This window comes from Melopsittacus undulatus, chromosome 8 (assembly GCF_012275295.1).
Source record: "Melopsittacus undulatus isolate bMelUnd1 chromosome 8, bMelUnd1.mat.Z, whole genome shotgun sequence".
Taxonomy (NCBI): domain Eukaryota; kingdom Metazoa; phylum Chordata; class Aves; order Psittaciformes; family Psittaculidae; genus Melopsittacus; species Melopsittacus undulatus.
The window spans coordinates 8,329,284-8,348,883 of NC_047534.1; the positions used below are offsets into that span (position 1 = coordinate 8,329,284).

Here is a 19,600-nt window from a genome sequence, read left to right on the forward strand (position 1 = left end):
GAATTTTAGCATTCCTTCTAATTGTTTTGTAGGCTTTGGTTTTCTCACAGTTTTCATGGTTTTAAAACTCTCATGTCCAGCAAGATAATGTCATGTAATAAGAAGCAGCCTAAGATCAGTATTTTGGTATCTATAACTAAAGCTATATTTATAATAGCATTTTTTGTTTGCCATTTCATTGCTGATCATTTGCTGACCTACAAATGCTCATGAATTTTAATGGAATTTGCTGAATAATTTTGGCTAGAAAACAATATAGGCTTACTTCATACAATCTGTGTATATGTTATATATCCCATGGCCTGGGAATTAAGTACTCACTCTGGAAGTAGGAAATTAGGATTCAGTTCCCTTTTCTGGCTGAAAAAGATTGAAACACACATTGAAAAGTGACTAAGAACACAACAGGAAAGATTTCAATCACTTCTACTGATCCTGTTCCACCTTGCATAAATTCCTGAGAAAGAGAAAAGGTCATAGGTCAGATATCTGACCTGTCAAAATTATCAACAGGTTAAAGGGTGTGCTAGGGTGAGTCTTCCTTTGCTTTTCTTGCTTGACCATGCAAACTAAGTATTTAATCCAAATTAAATTCAAAATAATTTAAAACAACATTTTGTTTAAAACAACATTTAAAAAAACCCTGCATTTTTCATTGGGAAGGAAAAAAACCATAAACCTATTCCAGCTTCCTTCTCTGTTTTTCAGTTCAGCAGCCATATTGACAAATGACATGTTCACATTGCTATACTTTCCATCTTAATTCTTTTATAGACATTCTGGGCTGCCATTTGCAGCCTGATCCAAAGCTTTACTAAAGCCATTGGAAAGATTACTAAGTTTCTGTATTTTAGAGAAGGAGGGTAAAGTGTTTTCAGATGACTGGAGACAGTCTCAAGTAGTTAATTTATTGGTACTCTACTGACAGAAGTTACATTTAGAGATTATGTCTTAAAGCAGAGACAGAAAGTCATTTTTAACAGAATACAGTTTGGTTTAGGAGTCTGAAGCACTCATCTGACAGTCTTAATTTTTCCTGGCTGTTAATGAGAACAGGCTTGAGAGATGGAGGAGATTTCTTTATTATCCCTAGTATACTTCTTGGTGGAGATATTGGTATAAATGTCATTTATATTGTATTACTTTGCATTTTAATGTATAGCAGGTGCTCAAGAGTACTTTATTTCTGTAGATGCTAACTATGGCAAGTGCAGCCCCTTCACTCATGTCAGCAGTAGGGTGTGGAACCACTGCTGGAAATGTAGAAATGAATCTCCTTAATAAATATTGATTTGAAAAATCAATTTTTATAGGAATCCAGTCTTTTCTTGAAGACCTTAATAGCTGACAGCTACTCTGTTCTGTTATCCTGTATCCTGTTCTCTACTTTCCCCAAATATAACACTGTTAGTAATGAACACATATTAAATAGCAGTATTGCTTTTTCTCTTGGTAAAATGTGTGACACAGCAGGCAACACTTATCTAAAGAAGCAGTTAAAGATGAGGGACTTGACTGTTTGCACAGTTAAGACTGGGTCCAACACCTACTCAAATATCTCCTTAACCCTGTTGAATTATATCACACTTTCAACTAGTAAAATGTTCCTCTCACTTTTCAAAGGGCAGGTGCCATCACTGGAAAGCATCTTTCAATGCAGACTGGTTGCAGTACTGAAGGCAACTATTAGGATGGGTAAACACGGATTAGGTCTCATAGTCATACAGAATGGGCCGTATCTCCAGATAACAAGCATTGTTGAGAAAAGCTCTGCAGCTAACAATGGAAAGCTAAAACCAGGTAAAAAGAACCAACAGTGATATTCAAATTTTATAGCATTGAGAATGTTCTGCACTTCTGCTCTGAGCCCATCTCTGATTTATTTACACTTACACACATCAAAAGAAACTCAGTTTAAAATTACAGAGAAGAGAAACTAGCATAAACCGTGTAAAGCTCAGTGCCAGCATTCCATTGTGATGAAATACCTGTGATCTTAAAATAGCTGATATAGGTGATTGTTCCATAATCAGATCAAGATTTAAGTCTATGTATTTTTCTCCAGTAAAACCAGATTTTCTATTCATCAGGTTTGTCAAAAAATAGTTTGAGTATATAGCAGCTAAACTTGAGTAGTATCATTCTTTGTTCAGTGCATTATTATTGAACTAATTTCACTCTACAAGTAACATAAAACTTCCCAAAGGTTTTAAATGAATTTGCCTTATTGTTTGCTTTTTATTTCTCTGTATTACGCAGAATAGTTACAAAGTGGCAATAGATAAATCTCTGTGCTCTAACAATCCATGCAGGTGTTCATTTGCTAAATGCTTTAAACATGAAATGTGCCATATCAGTACTAACAGACTACTACTGGTTATTAAGGTTTCTTGTGGACCATCAGACACCTATATTAAGCTTGTAATTGAAAGCTCTGTAAATGTGAATGCTTTACATGGGTCTCTAGACCGGTTATATTAGACTCATGAACTACAGTTTGGGGATGTCAGTGTGCTATGTTATTACTAAATATTGTCTCTAATGTAGAAATCTATGAAGCTATGACTTGAGTGTAATGAGGTCATTTAGAACTTTACTGCTGTACAGTGCAAAGGCATGTCTTTCAATTAGAACCATTTTCCCAGCATCACCTTTATAATTTGAGCAGTTCTTTCTTCTTGCACCTTTTAGAGAGAATTAGAAGACGAAAGATCTACTTGTTTGATGAAATAAAAACCAGCGAGTGGAGTTCTTAACCTCATTTTAGAAAAGGCCTCGCATTTTTGATCCCAGTATAAAAATCAGTGGAAAAATCCTGAACATAATACAGGAATGGATTTGGATTTGAATTAAGTACCTTTATTATCTTAGGAGCTGATAGCTTTTATCTATACCCTAAAAAATCCAAAACCCTTATGTTATACAAAACTATATGATACTGATTTGGTTGTTGGTTTGTTTAAGGGTTTTTTACATCTATAAAGTAAAACATACATAATATTAGTCACTGAAACTAAGTAGTCCTGTTTGCAGTAGTTTGAAAAAGACAAGCTCCAAAAGCATTTTTAATAAAGCCTACAAGGACAAGGAGTCAAATTATTTACAGTATGTGATGTGTTTGATTTACTGCAGCAAGTATTGAACTGTTTAAAGGGGCCTAAGGACTGGTAACAAACATTGTCCCTCTGTAGTAGCTGATCTTAGGTTTTGGAGCCAAAAGAAACAATTTGAGCATGCTTCATGGAGCACCTGGATCTAACTCAGCATATTCCACACACAAAAAACCCCCAAGCCAGCAAACAGCTAAATTTGATCAATTCATGTTTAGAGTGAACTTACAAAACCTTTGTCTTTAAAATCAAAGCTGTAAAATTTTGCAGAAAATACAGTGTTATGTAGAAGCTCCATCCCTCAAGGATACCACAGGCAGCACAGTTATTTTGGCATTAATACCAATGTACAGAACATGGGCTTGAGAAAAATATGACATACAAATACATTGCTTAAGTTTTTTTCTTGCAGTGAATTAGGCTTTATCTTTAATTAACTTTTTTTCCAGTTGATTAAGATGAGTGTTATCTATACAATGTCAAACACAAACCTAAAAGAACAGTTTTATAACTGCTTTTAGCTTGGAAGAGCTGGTGCCATTCTGCTGCCTTTAATGGGAGGAGCTAGAAATTAACAGAGGTAGTGGGAGGCATTAATGTCTTAAAATCCTATAGTTATATTTAGCAAACTCATATGTACATACGGATGCCCTATTCTCCATGCCAGCAAGAAGAAACATGGCTGCTTAGAACCTGCATAGTGCAAGAGGTTTTCTCCACATTAATCTTCAGTGGCCATTGAAGGTTATGGATCACAAAATCACTGATGGATGAGCTGAAAAGCTGGGTGGTTCAGTCTCTAGATGCTGGAGCAGAGGAGCAAAATTATCTCCATCTGCAGTTCAGAGATGGCTTTGACTCACCACAGCAGTGTTATCAGAACAGGATGGGCAGAAAAAAAATGAATTCTAAAAGAATCTATTCAAAGCCAAGAGTGTCTTGCAGATACTTTAAATCATAAGTACATTTATGTCTGTGCATTTTGACACATGAATTTGGGTAATTTATCTTTCTGCTTGTTGCTGAGAGCTTACATAAAATTGTTGGTAAAATGTTCTCTGTTGCTTTTTTTGTTATCTGCTACCCTGGTAGTTGTTCTAGAGCTTCTTGTTTGCACCCCAGCAGAACCAGTATCTTGTGATAAAATAGAGTGGAGAGAGGGTGTGATGGTGATGGAGTAGAAGGAGTGGTCAATGGAAAAAGGAGAATGAAAAAAATTGTAGTAGTTCAGGTAAACAGTTTGAAAGCCTGCAATTTTTTTGCTATAGGCATTTTTAACCCAAAAGGGATATAAATAGAACAGATGGAGAGAAGCTCCTTGCTCTGCTAATGTGGCAGCAGACAGCTGTACTGATTTTTTAAATCCCCTATGCTACTCTGTTGCAGTTCAGTGCATAATGTTTACTGATACTACACTGCTGTGGAACTGTTTTTGCCAGGCTGCTCATGGAGCTGTAGTCTGCTGCAGGTAGATACTGCTTGCCTTTTGCAGTCTCCAAAACTACAGGTTTACACACTAACTCCAACTCTCCCAAACCCTTAAAGCCCACCTTGCTACACCCCATAGTATATATAGGTGCTGTGGCTTCTGTACTCTCTTGTTCTTGGATGCAGTACTGCTTTTTGCCAAACTGCAGCTCAATGCTTTCCACTGGCAGTAGATAATAAGAATGCTATTTGCAGCCTTATCCCTTAAAACAAACCAACCAACAAAAAACATCACCACCACTTTCTGCTTGAACTCCTGAGCTTCTGCACCAGCTCTTGTAGGCACCTCCTATGTCCTCTCTGGCCTGCTTGACATTGTCTTGCAATGTACCCATGTGCTGGCAGCAGAGTGACAGGCATCAGCCATCAAGGAGAGCCAACCCTGAAAGCCTCCAGGGACCCAGACAAACACACAGTGACATGTGCAGCTGTAAAACCTCAGCTGAACCTTGCTGCAGTCTGTCTGGCTCCAGGTAGTGATCCTGATCAGAGTATTCACCATTCTACATTTATGTGGCCCCCAAACCCCACAGAAATGGAAGACAGCACGGGATAAGCAACCTAAGGTTTATCATGTTCACTCAGGAAAATCCTAATGTAAACAAGCAATCTGCAGCTTTCCTTAGTGTTGCGAACAGTTAGTTCTTAACAGAGCTAAAATAATTTTCATTAAATTAGAAAGAAAAAGCACATCCAGTTGAAGAACTGCTGAACACATGCAATAAAAATGTGAATGTATAGCGGTTAAGACTACATATTTTATTACATGAACAGTTAAAAATCAAAAAAGTCTCTTAAACTGATTGTTGTACGTTTTCTTCCATGGCAGGGGATGTTCTAATACAAATTGGACATGCCACCATTTTGGGATGGACTCTGCGACAGCTTAGGCAACTCCTGCAGAATATTCCTATAGGAACGACTCTACAAATCAGAGTTTACAGAGATTTTGTTGAAGTACCTCAAGACTGGCAAAGTGCAATTGAATTAATTCCTGAAGTAAAGCTGCCTGTGGTGTCAGTAGAGTAAGAAATAACTATTGTACATAACTAGAATTTCACATGTTGCTTATAAAGCGAGAATAATAATAAGCATGTAATAGCTTTTACAGTTTAGTATAAAATGTTAAAGATTTAGTTTCTTTTTCTGAAATAGAAACCTGCGATTTGAAATTAACATATACCAAAGAAAAGCTCATTTTTCTAGTTACAGGGGAGACAGGGTCAGGATGAGCATTTTTACATATGCCCCTTCCTGCCTCCACAGCAAGCAGAAGTCTGGCTGGCAGGAACGCCTCTGAAGTCAAGAGGCCATGTCAGTGTCATAGCCAAAGATACAGTATGATTAATGTAGATAGGATACAAATTTTCCTGAAGCACAAAGTTTTATTAGAAATCTAAAAGACAGGGGAAGGAACTGAGTATTTAAAGGGGATAATTAGGCTAGAACAGCAGAAACAAAGCTGGAGCTTCCCTGGAAGCAAGGGGCTTTCTAAGAGATTAAACCTGTATGCTTATGTCTAAATACATCAAATTATTTCTATTCTGAAGGAGCAGAAAAAGGCTAGCTTGCTTCTCTGGTGACCGAATTACAACTCAGCTGTGGAGTGCAAGGGAAATAGCATGCAAAGGACTATGGAAAAGAGTATTAGTTTGATATTAGAGTAGCTTCAGAACCTATAAACTTGTCTTTAGAATAAGAGTCCATTATTAGTGAACTAAATGGCTGTGGGAATTACTGCATGTTGAAGTAACACCAGTATTTTCTGTATTTTCAGCACAGACTATGATGAAGATGGCATCGGGTCCAGTACTGATGATGATGATGTAGGCTTGTAAATTTTTCAGTATAAATCTCCCCAGTCATACTACTGTGAGTTCACTCCTAAATTACAATCAATGCACAAAATCTGGCAGGTACCTGATACTGACCAGAGACTTGGGGTAGGCACAGACCGTGTTTGTGATGCTGTTCTTCATAATGATGTTGAAGCATCATACAATCCCGAGTTTGGTAGGAGTGGTATTAGACCTCCTTCATACCAGGCTACAGAAAACTATGAGACCAGTTCCTCTTCCTCCTGACTTTTTGTATCACATACATCCCATCTGGAAGAATTTGCTTTGTTACAGAATACCTCAGAACTTGACTTGTCCCAGTATAAATACCTGAAATTGTATTGTGTCCGTTTTCTTCTAATATATGCCTTAAAAAATCTGAATGTCCCAAGACATCTGAAATGCTATATTAGCTATAGAAAGTTGTTTTTGTAATGCCTTCCCTCCCAACGAAGATGTCAATCAACACTATTTGTGAAACAGACACACAGAAACACTACCTCTGCTCATCCCTGACATCTTTCTTTGAAGGCAAGTTTCTCCATTTTCTTGATAAAAGGATAGTGGAGACAGCTGATCACAAACCCTTCCAGAACATGCAAGAATACAAAGATAACTAGTGGCAATTGCAGTATTTGTCTGCATCACAGTTATCATTATGATATATCTGGTTTTCACATTGACTAAAATGTCAACTTATTTGCTCACTGTAGTTCTGCCTTCAGTGTACAGAGCCAGACTTACCAGAATTTTACATACCATTTTCAGTAGAAAAAAAATCAACACAATGTATGAACTCAGCACTTTATTTGACAAGTGCAAGCCCACAATTACTTGAGAGAAATTTGCTGAAATAACTGAATGCATAAATAACAAGTTAGTAGTAATTTATTTAGAGCGTAGGTGACTTAGAGCTCATTGTAGGTCCATTGTGAATCTGCATCCCAGTTTTGTTTTTACAGCTCATCAAGAAAAGGAGTATTTCCCAACTCCCCACTAGCTGCCATCGATTTCTTCCCACTGACAAACTTCTTGGCAGCCTGAAAATACATTGGAAAGATGGATATAAGGAAATAGTCACTACAACAGCATTTATCTTGCTGCTCACAGCCTCAGCTTCAAGTTATTAAAGCAAAAGCCAAATCCCAACATTACCATTGTACATCAAATAAACAGTTTTCTTTTTGCTGTCAAAACTTGTTTCTATTCCAGCTCCTTTTTACTTCATAGTCTAAACAGGAATGGCAGAATGACAGTTGGATATAAAAGGCATAAACTCTTAGAAAATAGTTATGTCTAGAATAATTATTACACCACAAGATACAGTGGATCTTTCCTTACTACTAAAGCTATTGCTAGTTGCTACTGCAACACAAAATAGTGATAACTGCAAAAAAAACAAGTTTTCTTAGAATTTCTGATGGATTTCTGTATGAAGTTTGCTTCAAGTTGTTAAGCAACAAAGTGAACTGGAATAGCAATGTGGTTACATCAGTTTATTACTGAAAGAGTAATCGTTTTATTAAGCAGAGCAAATATTCTAGACTCAGGATTCCTAGCACCTTTGACACAGAAGTGTCTGCACTGGAACTAGCATCATGTTTTTCTTGTATACTAGTTGACAGTTTTAGTAAACTCAAGTAAAGTAGATGAGAATTTCATACACTCTCAGCTACACTAGTTGCATATTGGATTAAAGGCTCTCCTGTTAATAAAGGCCTAACAAGACATGCAGCTGGGAGCTGTAAATAAGTTGCCTGGGCTTTTTTAAAACATAGTATGTGTGTGTTTATAAACATACAGAAATGAGCACCCCTTTTGTATAAAAATCACTTACACAGTGATTAATAAACACTTGTAATGCTTACACATACTTACATTCACAACATCAGCACTGGCAACAGAGTCGATTTTTTGAGCTACAACAGATGGCGATGTGTGTGTACCAGACATCAAAGACTCCGAGCCTATTTCATTCAGCAACCCCTCTGCAGTCTCCACTGACATCAAATAGGCGGCTTTCAGCTGATTTCTGCCATCAAATAAAGTATTAAGGATGAGTGAACATGAAAGTCCTCTTATTACTCTAGCTAACACACCTGTAAGCACAATGAGTTTTCTGGGCTTTTTAAATTTTCAAGATTCCTCTCCATTTTGGAAGGTTTTCCTTTTCAAGTATGGAAGGGTTCTGTATACTTAGGAAAGAGGTACCACAAATACTCCAAGCATGAAAATGACAGGGTACCCCAGCACCAACTGCCACCTCCTGCAGTCAGAAGATCTCAAGCTCAGAATTTCTTTCCGTTTGAAGGAACTGATGCAGGTACCACAGGGTTCAGACAAACTAATCCATCAAGTTTAAAAATTAGGTTTAAAATGGATTCCAGTTTCTCATCAAGCGCAGACAATGCAGAGCTATTTTGTTGGAAGTGACAAAGCAGCAGTGGATGTCAATGATTAGGCTCCTTAAGCAATAGTTCCATCTTCTGTTAAAAGACAGCAAGTTTACGCTGTTTGTTCTGTTTCATGCAGTCTCACTGCTACCTACGGAAATCTGATTTTATAAGCTAGTCATTCTATGATTCTTTAAACAACAAAATAGCAGAAAATGGTTCATTCCAATAGAATATGAACAGACTGAGCTGCCAGACTGCAAATATCACTGGCTTTGAATTTGGTTTGGGTTTTGGGTTAGTTTTTGTTTGTTTTTTGTCACTAAAGAAAAAAGCAAGATAGAAAATATGTGAATCCATTCCAGGAAAAGGAACCCCTCTTCCCCAAAAACTCCACAGCACTGTAACTCCCTAATACTAGGCACCTTTGTTACAAACTAACCCCAAAAAAACCCACAAAACAATTCCCACACACAAAACAAATAATGTCACATATAAAGGTCCTGAATTTGCCATTTAGCTACTAGTGACTAAGGCACAACCAAGCATGTCTAGGTTATTACGTTTTCTGTAAGCAGACTTTACATGGAGTCTTGAGTTTTGCATGTGTAATAGGCAATACTTTAGTGTTACTACATGAGTGAATCTCTACCATATTGTCATATTGCGTACCTACAGTTCGAGAAGCTCAGTGCAGTCTAATACCACTTGGAGATTAAGCCCAACCAGTGTGCACAGCCCTCTATAAATTAGAAACCCTAAAAGTTTGTTGGTTTAACTGCATCTCTAATAGTAATTTCCCCCACATTTCAAATATTCTTATGGGCACATATTTCAAACACTAAAGCGATAATTCAGTGCTTTACATTTGCAGACCCTCGTTACTACTGTTCTTTGAAGATGCAGAAGATTGTTTAATGTAATTGTTTTGGGAACTGCTGCAGTGCAACTGTAAAGGGAGTTACCTAAATAATGCAATTTAGGAATCTAATTTGAATACATCTTAATACTACAGAGTACAATTAAGATGACAGCATTTGTGGATACTTGCTGATATGTTACACTGAAACAGTTTTCAGAAACCATTAATGTTTATCTACCAAATTTTTATAAGGAAATACCACTAGCAGAGGATCAGTACCGCTTTGGGAAAAAAACTCTACTGACAGTGCTTCAGTTTTAACATAGGAGATTGAGCAGTTCCCATGGAAATAATTACAGGACAACAATAAGCTCTGCTGTACAGAATAATTTAAATGTTTGACAAATAACTACATGTTAAGAAACTTCTCTTTACAACACACAGGAGAGCTCTTCATACACTTACTTTGCCCTTGTGATATCACCATCAGCGATACTGCCCTGAGCAATGGCCTTTACCTGGTTCAAAGCAGCTTTAATCACCTGAGGAAAATTCCATCAGTTAAGACTTCTTCCAGAATTCAATATCAGCATGTTATTTCTATTACATGACATCTCAGAAACTTCAGAGCAGTTGATGATGTTAGGATTGTCTCCCTGAACTCACTTCTAAACAGCTTCATAACAAAACTAAAACCTTAATAATTACATAATAAATGCCCAAGCAAGACACAAAATCAACTGTGGAATAAAACTGCAACACCACATTATTTTTTCATTAGAGTTCACTCAGTTCTGCCAGCTTCAAGAGCCAGCATGTTCCTTATGATATACTTAGGCTTACACATGTAAGTCAGCAATTACAGTCAGCAACCAAGGTATTTTACTAGCTCTCATTTGTATTAGGTATTTGTACTTCCCAGACAGCAAGTCTCAATCCCAGCTTACAAAACTAAGTTATAACTGAACACGCAGCATTCTCATATAAGAAACCAGATGAACTGAGTGTTTTAGATGAATCAGTCTGTATCTCAAATGAAAACTAGTTTGAGGGTTATGTTCCTAATAGTTAAATTCTAATCAGCAACTCACCTCCCCAGTATCTGAAGCCTGGGATATGGTATAAATCCCAAAGAGCCCAGAGTCAGAGTAATTAACATTAAATGCAGAAGCCTGCAAAACAAACATTATCACCAAGTGTTTCAAGTATCAGAACAACTCAACATCAAGCATAGAAAAATAATTACTATCAGGATCTAAAATACTGTAAATCAGGAAGCTAAACTCCGTCTGTGCAGAGGAAAGATCAGACTGGAAGTCCTCTGAAATACTGTAACTTGCGCAAGACTGAACTGATTATGATTGTATCTAGAGGTAGTAAACTCTTAAAGGATAATATGCATTTTACTTAAAACATCAGAGTACAATAAACCTCTGAACTTACATCAAATGGCCGGGTAGTCGCTTTAGCAATACCCTGACACAATTTGCTGGTAACATTGCTTCCCCTCTTGATAAGGGGCCCAGCACCTAAAACATGCTGAAGAACACTGAATGCATTTGCTTCTGCACTCCCAACAGCAGCTCCTTCTGTGACAACAGCAGCATGGACAAGGCTCTCACCATTCTGTTTTCTGACTTCTCCTAAAAAAAACAACAACATAATAAAAAGTAATACAGTATTCAGTTGGAAACTACTATACATTCAGAGGTATTGAGAGGAAACACTCCTAGCCAGGAGTTCGTTTCATGAGAGAAAAGCCAGGGTGTGAAGTTGCAATAACCACTCAGGAAAACAGCAAGGTGCTGTTAGTAGATTATAGGTAATTATAACCAGTCCTTAATATTCAAAAATTTTCTTGCAATCACAAACCCATGCACCTTCCTCTGCCTTATTTGAACCTGACCCTAAACCATACATAGTATGAGAGAATAAAACCCAGCGAGTCTCCAGGTACCAAATACCCAGGAAAGAAGCATTGCCTTCTGTTCATAACAACACTGATCCTGTTTTATAGATAATTAAGTTATTATAGGTAAATATTAAATGTTGAAAACTTTAATATTTTCCCCATCTGGTCAGAGTGACCTGATACTCCAAGTAAAGATTAGGTATTGGTATTAACTAGTACACAATACGGCTCTGAAAAAGTTAAGTATTACATACTTTTTTATGAGAGATTTACAATGTTCTAATAGATTTTCCCTAAAGAGAAAAACTGCCACCACTTCCAGTCTTTAATCTACTCTTCAGGGAATCTTCCCCAAAATGCCAAGAGAAACCACAAGCCAGTTTGTTTCCCACTTCATGGAATAAATGATCCTACAGGTAAAGCTTCACTGGAAATATGGGTTCAGTTTTATCCCAGAACTTCCCATGGTGGGGAATAATGCTCTGCTTGGTTAGATGGGAGATGTTTGAACTGTCACTTCCCACATACAGCATTAAGTACTACTATATTTTTTCCAGTTGCAACTTTGAATACTACCACATTTATAATTAGCAGAAAAGAGTCATCCAGAACAGATACACAACAGACTCACCCCCTCTATAGACAGCCTTTGCACCAGGAACACCAGCTCCACCACGGATATTTAGAAAGTTCTCTGCAACTTTTTTTAACTCAGAGTGCTTCACACCTGCAACAAAACAGTTATTCCAAGTAATGTAATGGCATTGAACACCTACAGCAGTTACATAAAAGTATTTTAAGTGTCCCGTAACTTGTTACTTCTATGGAGAACTCACTTTCCATGGCAGTTTTCCCTTACGAATTGCAAAGCCCATTAAAGAACATACATACCTAATCCTACTAGAGCCATTCTTGCACTTGTGAAATTGTTCTGTACGAAATCATGGAGCTGCAACAGTAAATTCATATTTTAGAGTATTTTGCATAAATTATAAAAATGGCAAGTGTGTTTCTGACATCCCCCCGTGTACTTCTTCATGCAGCAAACTCCAACGTTTCCAAAAGGAGCTGTCTATAGAATGGCATTTTATGCATTCTCCAGTGACAAACCCTCTTATACAAGAACATTTACATTTCACTGACAACCTTACTATGCACAGAAGATAGGAAATTTATATAGTAAGTATAGTCAGTGTTTACCTTCTCAAGTGTCATCATCTACCTTTGATAAAGAAACTGAAACAGCTTCATAACACAACACAAATAATCCTACCTGCTCAGAAGTAATTTTTCCAACTCTGTAGTCTGGACAATATAAGGGGTTTGCCAGAGCATTCTTATAGGCTGCAGCATGCAAGTTTTCCAGCACTCCTAAGGGGAACAATGTTCCAACGATGATGATTAGCGCAAGAGCTGCTTTTAGTGAAGATCATGAATAAAATGTCAACCCACTGAAACAGAGCTGTGGGCCTTTTTAAGTACCCACAACATCTGCAAAAGCAATCTAAAATAATCTAATACACATGGAAGTTTCATCCAAATGCACTGGTTTGGCTGAGGCTTTGTGCTTAGATTTGTTCTAGGTTTTTTTCAAACCCACAAACCTAAATTTATAACCCTAAAGCCAGAATCCATTTTCAGTGTAATGAAAATCCATACTGGTTTTCTATCAAAATAACCATACAAATTCTTTTCCAAAACATCTTTTCTGCACTGGTGAGCAATACCGAAGAATTGTTTTCAGAACACAACCTGCTGCAAATATACTATCAACAAGAATCATGTCCTGCACATTCTTTAGCTGTACTTATATTAAAAAGGTGAAATGGAAGCTGCGATGGGAATGGTTTAAGCTGTCATCAGCATGTTACTTACTGAATGTTATGCACAGGCTAGAAAAACTTGTGTATTTATAAAAAAGGGTTCTGTAACAACCAAAAGACCCATACCTACCCATGGGGAAAAGATGAAAGATTAAATGATCACATGATGGAGCAAAAGGGGAAACTACTTTTTCCATAAATGTTTAATTCTAAGGAAACTCCGCTGAAGCCAATACAGTAGATCAGAAAGTACACTTACCAACTTGAGGATTCTGAAAAGCAATTGCTTTGTCAACTTTTAACTGTGGCTGAAGGTCAGCTACTTCCCATGGTCTGAACTCTGGTGCTGTGGTGACATTAAGAAGGTACTCCATAACTGTATCGCTAGATTAAAAAGTTACAAAGGCATTAAACACAACAGAAGTAGCACATATTTCTTTTGAAGTTGAAATCAAGTTAAACAAATCTGTAAGCAACATATTAACAACAAAATGTATCACTAGGATCACTAGAGCCAGAATAGGTACTAGCACTGTGGTACAGAGTACCAAAATTTCACTTCAGTTCCACAGCATTCATATACTCAATAATGTTTTACAGAAATTGAATATTAATATAGTATCTTGATTTACTAGACAAACACAAAAATGCGTATTACTCCTACCCTGTAAAATGGTCTCTACCACACAGCAGTTTGTAAAGCATGCAATGCCATTTACAGCATATCTGGATACCTACACGTAGTCACGTGGGCATTCAATACAGTAAGCCATCTTCTCTCTTGTTGAGTACACGCTAAATGAGAAAAAAATACCCCATTTCAGCAAAGAACACAGAGTGGTTTTTCACACATATTCCTCCCCTCAATACCTAGTTAATCTCAAATATGCTTGACATGACCATTTAAAGTGAGTGATGATACACACACAGCAGAAACAGACATAATGAGAACTTCTATCCTAAGTATTGTAGTAATAACAAGGGGTTTTTGACCATCAGAATTTAAAATACAATGCTAATTCAAGGTAAAACAACAAATAAGTTTGAGTAACAAAACCTGAAGACAAATGTGTGTATGTATTAAACAAGGCAACTTAGAAATTATTCTCTTTGGGCAGAAAACTCTCCACTTGCTTCAACACATTTGTGACTAATAGAAACATATATTCCTATATAAGTATGTGTGTATATATATATATATATATGCATAATAAAGGGCCAGAGCCTCAAGTTATATAAAACATTGCGTTTAACCAAAATCTATGAAAAACAATCTTACTGGATGATTTCAAGACACACTGCAAGAAAGCAGGCACAGCAAGATCCCTCTTTTATTTCTCTTAGGCTTGTTTTCTAGGCTTTAAACTCTCAAATCATGAAAGCCAACTACTGTCTGAATTGTTCCCATAACTGAAGTATGATGAGTGGTATCTATTCACAAAAAATGGAGAAAAAAAAATCTACTGACTTCACGAAGTTTAATCTTGAAGCCTGAAAAAGCAGAAAGAACATTAAGCTTTCTGGACAAATTATGTTTCTTCCAGGTACACAACATTTATATTTTGTTAACTGAAAGGTGTTTTAAAACTACAAATAAGGGGTACACTCTTGCACCTTCACTGAACAAGGTGTACAGAAGATGTTTCTTGTCAACATTCACCAATCAAGTAGCATTACCACACTGAGCTTATCTGCCTCTGCATTGTTGTGCTTATTGTTTTAAGTTTCCTTTAATCATGTAGCTTGTTTGCATGTTACCAAAACAGACCCTATGTGGTTACAAACCTCAGGCTGCCCCCAACAGCTTCAATGCCACGAGTAATCCGGAAAGAAGATACTCCTTTAGTAGTCTATTAAAGAAAAAAAAAAAACCCAACTTAGAATTCCAGCTATTTTAAGAACAGACTTGCCTGAGGCTGTTCAGTGCTCAAGCAATGCTGAAACAATATGTTTATTCATTTATACAGAAGAAATTCTGAGCCAGCTTACTGCATCCCTACTTGCAATCATTTCTATCATCCTCCCAATTTTCCAGTTTAATTGGTCACATATTTGCTCCCAAGCCCCATTTTAGAATGATCCAGGTTTGCTTGAACATTTACTAGGATTCTTTGAATTAGATACACTTGACAAAACCAGGGCAAGAACTGACCAATTTGGTGGCCTTCCATGATGGGGCTACAAAAATGGACAGGGGTGGAGCAGTTGACGTCATCTACCTGGACTTGTGCAAAGCGTTCGACACTGTCGCACACGACATCCTTGTCTCTAAATTGGAGTGTCATCAATTTGATAGGTGGACCACTCAGTGGATAAAGAACTGGCTGGATGGCCGCACACAAAGAGTTGTGGTCAACGGTTCAATGTCCGGCTGGAGACCAGTAACAAGTGGTGTTCCTCAGGGATCAGTGTTGGGACCGGTCTTGTTTAATATCTTTGACGCTAACATGGACAATGGGATTGAGTGCACCCTCAGCAAGTTTGCTGATGCCACCAAGCTGTGTGGTTCAGTTGATACACTAGAGGGAAGGAATGCCATTCAGAGGGACCTTGACACGCTTGTCAGGTGTGCTGATGCCAACCTCATGAAGTTTAACCACGCCAAGTACAAGGTCCTACACCTGGGTTGGAGCAATCCCAGGCACAGCTACAGGTTGGGCAGAGAAGAGATTCAGAGCAGCCCTACAAAGAAGGACTTGGGGGTGTTGGTCAATGCGAAAATGAACATGAGCTGGCTGCAGTGTGCACTCGCAGCCCAGAAAGCCAACTGTATTCTGGGCTGCATCAAAAGGAGCATGACCATCAAAGAGGTGATCCTGCCCCTCTACTCTGCTCTCGTGAGACCTCACTTGGAGTATTGTGTGCAGTTCTGGTGTCCTCAACATAAAAAGGGCATGGAACCGTTAGAACAAGTCCAGAGGAGGGCCACGAGGATGATCAGGGGACTGGAGCACCTCCCATATGAAGACAGGCTGAGAAAGTTGGGTCTGTTCAGCCTGGAGAAGAGAAGGCTGCTTGGAGACCTCATAGCAGCCTTCCAGTATCTGAAGGGGGCCTATAGGGATGCTGGTGAGGGACTATTCATTAGGGACTGTAGTGATAGGACAAGGGGTAATGGGTTCAAACTTAAACAGGGGAAGTTTAGATTGGATATAAGGAAGAAATTCTTTACTGTAGGGGTGGTGAGGCGCTGGAATAGGTTGCCCAGGGAGGTAGTGAATGCTCCATCCCTGGCAGTGTTCAAGACCAGGTTGGATGAAGCCTTGGGTGATATGATCTAGTGTGAGGTGTCCCTGCCCATGGCAGGGGGTTGGAACTAGATGATCTTAAGGTCCTTTCCAACCCTAACTATTCTATGATTCTACTACACTGACAGCTGTCTGAGGGAACTTAAGGCAGTAGCTGGGAAGGGTAATAATAAACAGCTGGGATGTTATTTTTTTCTGCCTGAAGCTGATCTGGATTGAACCCATGCAACAGCAGTCACAGACTTGTTAGTGGTGCTGTGTAGCATTGTCACAGTCTGGCTGTTTACATCTGCACCTACAGCCAGACAGCAATTGAGATGAACAGGAACAAAGGAAAGGGCCACAGTGGGTCAAGCTGTAAGATGTCTTGCCCAGCCTTCTGTACTTGACAGCGACAATAGAAGAGGCTGTTTAAATGTAACATACCACAACCTGCTCAGCGGTATTCCTGCAGTACTTGCAGGAGTTGCTCCTATTAGCAGCTCCTTAAAGACCTGCTACCCATTAATTTGATGAATTCTTTTTTTGAAGCTACTGTATCTTCCTCCAGAGTATCTTGTACAACTGAAGCCACTTGGAGAGCATAATTCTAAATTAAGCATCACATCCTGTCTTCCAGAAAGTAATGTCGTTTCTCCTGCACTTGAACTAGCTAACCAAAAACCAATGTACATTGTTTTCCACTTTACAAGATCTCTTACACTAAATTTTACTGTATCCTTTACTTTTGCATCATAAACTTTTCACCATTTCATCTATTGCCAATGTAATAACAAAGTGAACAAACACCTACCATATTAGGTCCAATACGAAGCAAGTGAGCTGTTCCCAAGTTACTAGTGGTTTCATATCTGCTGCCTGCTTTAATAAACACACCAATTCTCGAAACTGGAGAAAAGTTTTCTAGAGAGGCAATAACTAAGCCATTTGGTAATTTTGTGATCTGTATTAAACAGAAAAACATTTGGTTTAGTTACCCAGTAGAAATACTGTCATAACTCTACTATGAGTTTTACAAAATAAAAAGGAGACAGAAAAAAAATAGCTTTCATACTGACCTCAAGATTCTCAGACTCTCGAGATAATTTCACTCGTTCTGCAGGTTTTGAGATTGAAATTTTAGGGGCTACCTTAAGTGAGTAAAATCTCTTCTAGAGGAGAAAGCATAAGAAAATGGATTTCCTGAATTAGTTCATTGCACATCCATTACATACTGAAGAAGCAACTAATTCTGAAGTAGAAATACAATCAACAACTTCAAGTCCCAGAGTAAAATCAGTGATTCCCTTGTAATTCCCCTGACAGTTTTTTTTTTAATCACTGCTAGAACCTGGGGAATTACTTACATAAGGTCCCTGGACCTTGGTGCTATTCTCAAGAATAAGCATTGTAAGAAAGCTTTTCCCCCCTCCCTCTCTTTGCTGTTTTGCAGTAGGTATCTCTACTGATACTGTATAGTCTATAGGACCACTGTGCAGCAATTAACTCAAAAAAGCCACAGAATTCCACATACTCAGAACATAACTTTGGAGACAACTTTTTATTAGGTGTAGGCAGTTAAACTCCTAAAGAATTAATTATCTCTCTCACCAACAAAGCTACACTGACTGCTACATACAAAAAGGATGTGTATGCAACTCCCCAAATTGCAGAGCAATAACCAGAAGCAGGCCTCCAAACTGAGAAGTGAACATTGCAACTAGCTGGCAGCAGAAATAACAAGACTTTTAATTTCAAATCTGAAATGCTATTCCTTCTGCTCTCTCTGAAGCTTCTTATGATTATAAAAAAAACCCACCAAATTCATTATTCTTCACATAAAAAAAGGCAACAAACCAACAACCAAAACCAAACTTAATTCTCATACATCTCTAAGTAAACCCTGACAGACACCCCACTGCAGTCAGTTGGAGGGATACCAATGACATAACTCCCCTCGCTTTGCCACATACTGTTCAATGTATGAGTCTAGGAAAAAGTACTTTCTTCCCCAACCACAAATTTTAACCACTAAATCTACTTATTTATGAATTACTAGTGAGAGTCTAGAATTGGCTTGCAAACACACTGACTCAAGAGGTCATTCACCATCCTGCTTCCCGTGGAGACCTACACACATCATACTCCAGATGCCTGCGGGCTTCAGGGGATCCTTTGCAGCAGAGCAAGACCTCTGCCCCTTCCACGCCCCGGGAAGAGGCACTTGCCAAGCCTCACTTGCCAAGGACACCTTGCCACAAACAGCGACAAGGGATCCTCCTCCCCTCTCCCCGGCTACACAGGCAGCCCTGCCTCGCCGGCAGGAAAGGCCTCAGGTGAAGCCCCCAAGAAACCTGCCGCCGCTCCCCACCACAGCGCTGCGCGGAGGCCGTCCCGGGCCCGGCCCGCGGCCTGTTTGACCTTCAGCCCCGTCGCCCCACTCCGCCATCTGCCCATCCGGCTCGCCGCCGGCTTTGGCTTCCCCTCTACGCCCCCCGCTGACAGCCTCACAGCCGCTCACTCGCCGACCCCCAGCTCGCCCGCCTGGCTGACCGCCCCGGAGCTGTCTGGGGTCAGGCCCACCCAAGGCCGCCGGCACCCACACAAGCCCTATCAACTGACGTTATGCCTCTTCCCTGCTACACCCAAGGCGTCCTGGTCATCCTCACCGAGAGGGAACGCGCAACCACCGGAAAGCCCTTCATCCTTCCGCACCCCTCAGCTCAGCCCCGGCGAGAAGATGGCTATCTGCAGGAGGACTTAACCTTCCCGGCACGCCCTGCGCCGCACTGACTTTCTAGCGGGAAAAGACACAAACTCTACTGCTCGTGCCGACAGTCACGCTATGAAGGCAGAGCGACACCTTGCGGGCTACCGCGGCATTTGAGCATGCGCAGAGTGCCACCGCCTCCCTGTCAGCGGGGCTGTCCCAGCCCTCAGGGTCCCT

At 39.2% G+C, this 19,600-nt stretch overlaps 2 protein-coding genes across 3 annotated transcripts; one reads left to right on the forward strand and one right to left on the reverse strand.

Annotated features, from left to right (window-relative positions):
• Positions 1 to 1,679: 1,679 nt before the first annotated feature.
• PDZD9 (PDZ domain containing 9) lies at positions 1,680 to 6,464 on the forward strand. Its single transcript, XM_034065738.1, has 3 exons — positions 1,680 to 1,800; positions 5,428 to 5,623; positions 6,376 to 6,464. Exons 1-3 carry the CDS (start codon positions 1,692 to 1,694, stop codon positions 6,434 to 6,436), a joined length of 366 nt encoding a protein of 121 aa, XP_033921629.1. The 5' UTR covers positions 1,680 to 1,691; the 3' UTR covers positions 6,437 to 6,464.
• Positions 6,465 to 7,224: 760 nt separating this feature from the next.
• On the reverse strand, positions 7,225 to 19,472 carry UQCRC2 (ubiquinol-cytochrome c reductase core protein 2). Of its 2 annotated transcripts, none has more exons than XM_034065780.1 (14): positions 19,323 to 19,472; positions 17,733 to 17,825; positions 17,468 to 17,617; positions 15,212 to 15,276; positions 14,165 to 14,221; positions 13,686 to 13,810; positions 12,877 to 12,974; positions 12,495 to 12,552; positions 12,235 to 12,330; positions 11,135 to 11,334; positions 10,783 to 10,863; positions 10,157 to 10,233; positions 8,315 to 8,468; positions 7,225 to 7,476 (listed from the first exon to the last, which is right to left on the reverse strand). In XM_034065780.1, exons 1-14 carry the CDS (start codon positions 19,356 to 19,358, stop codon positions 7,393 to 7,395), a joined length of 1,374 nt encoding a protein of 457 aa, XP_033921671.1. In that variant the 5' UTR covers positions 19,359 to 19,472; the 3' UTR covers positions 7,225 to 7,392. The 2 variants fall into 2 exon arrangements, with proteins under 2 accessions (XP_033921671.1, XP_033921672.1); XM_034065781.1 differs by having other exon boundaries at positions 17,733 to 17,822; positions 19,323 to 19,443.
• Positions 19,473 to 19,600: the final 128 nt, after the last annotated feature.

Coding starts and splice junctions, on each gene's coding strand:
- PDZD9 (XM_034065738.1), top strand. CDS start 1,692: ATGGGTAAACACGGATTAGGTCTCATAGTCATACAGAATGGGCCGTAT. Junction 1,801..5,427: donor CAATGGAAAGCTAAAACCAG/GTAAAAAGAACC, acceptor CTTCCATGGCAG/GGGATGTTCTAATACAAATT. Junction 5,624..6,375: donor CTGCCTGTGGTGTCAGTAGA/GTAAGAAATAAC, acceptor CTGTATTTTCAG/CACAGACTATGATGAAGATG.
- UQCRC2 (XM_034065780.1), bottom strand. CDS start 19,358: ATGAAGGGCTTTCCGGTGGTTGCGCGTTCCCTCTCG. Junction 17,618..17,732: donor GAGAGTCTGAGAATCTTGAG/GTCAGTATGAAA, acceptor TGTTTAATACAG/ATCACAAAATTACCAAATGG. Junction 13,811..14,164: donor GAATGCCCACGTGACTACGT/GTAGGTATCCAG, acceptor TTTTTAATCTAG/CGATACAGTTATGGAGTACC.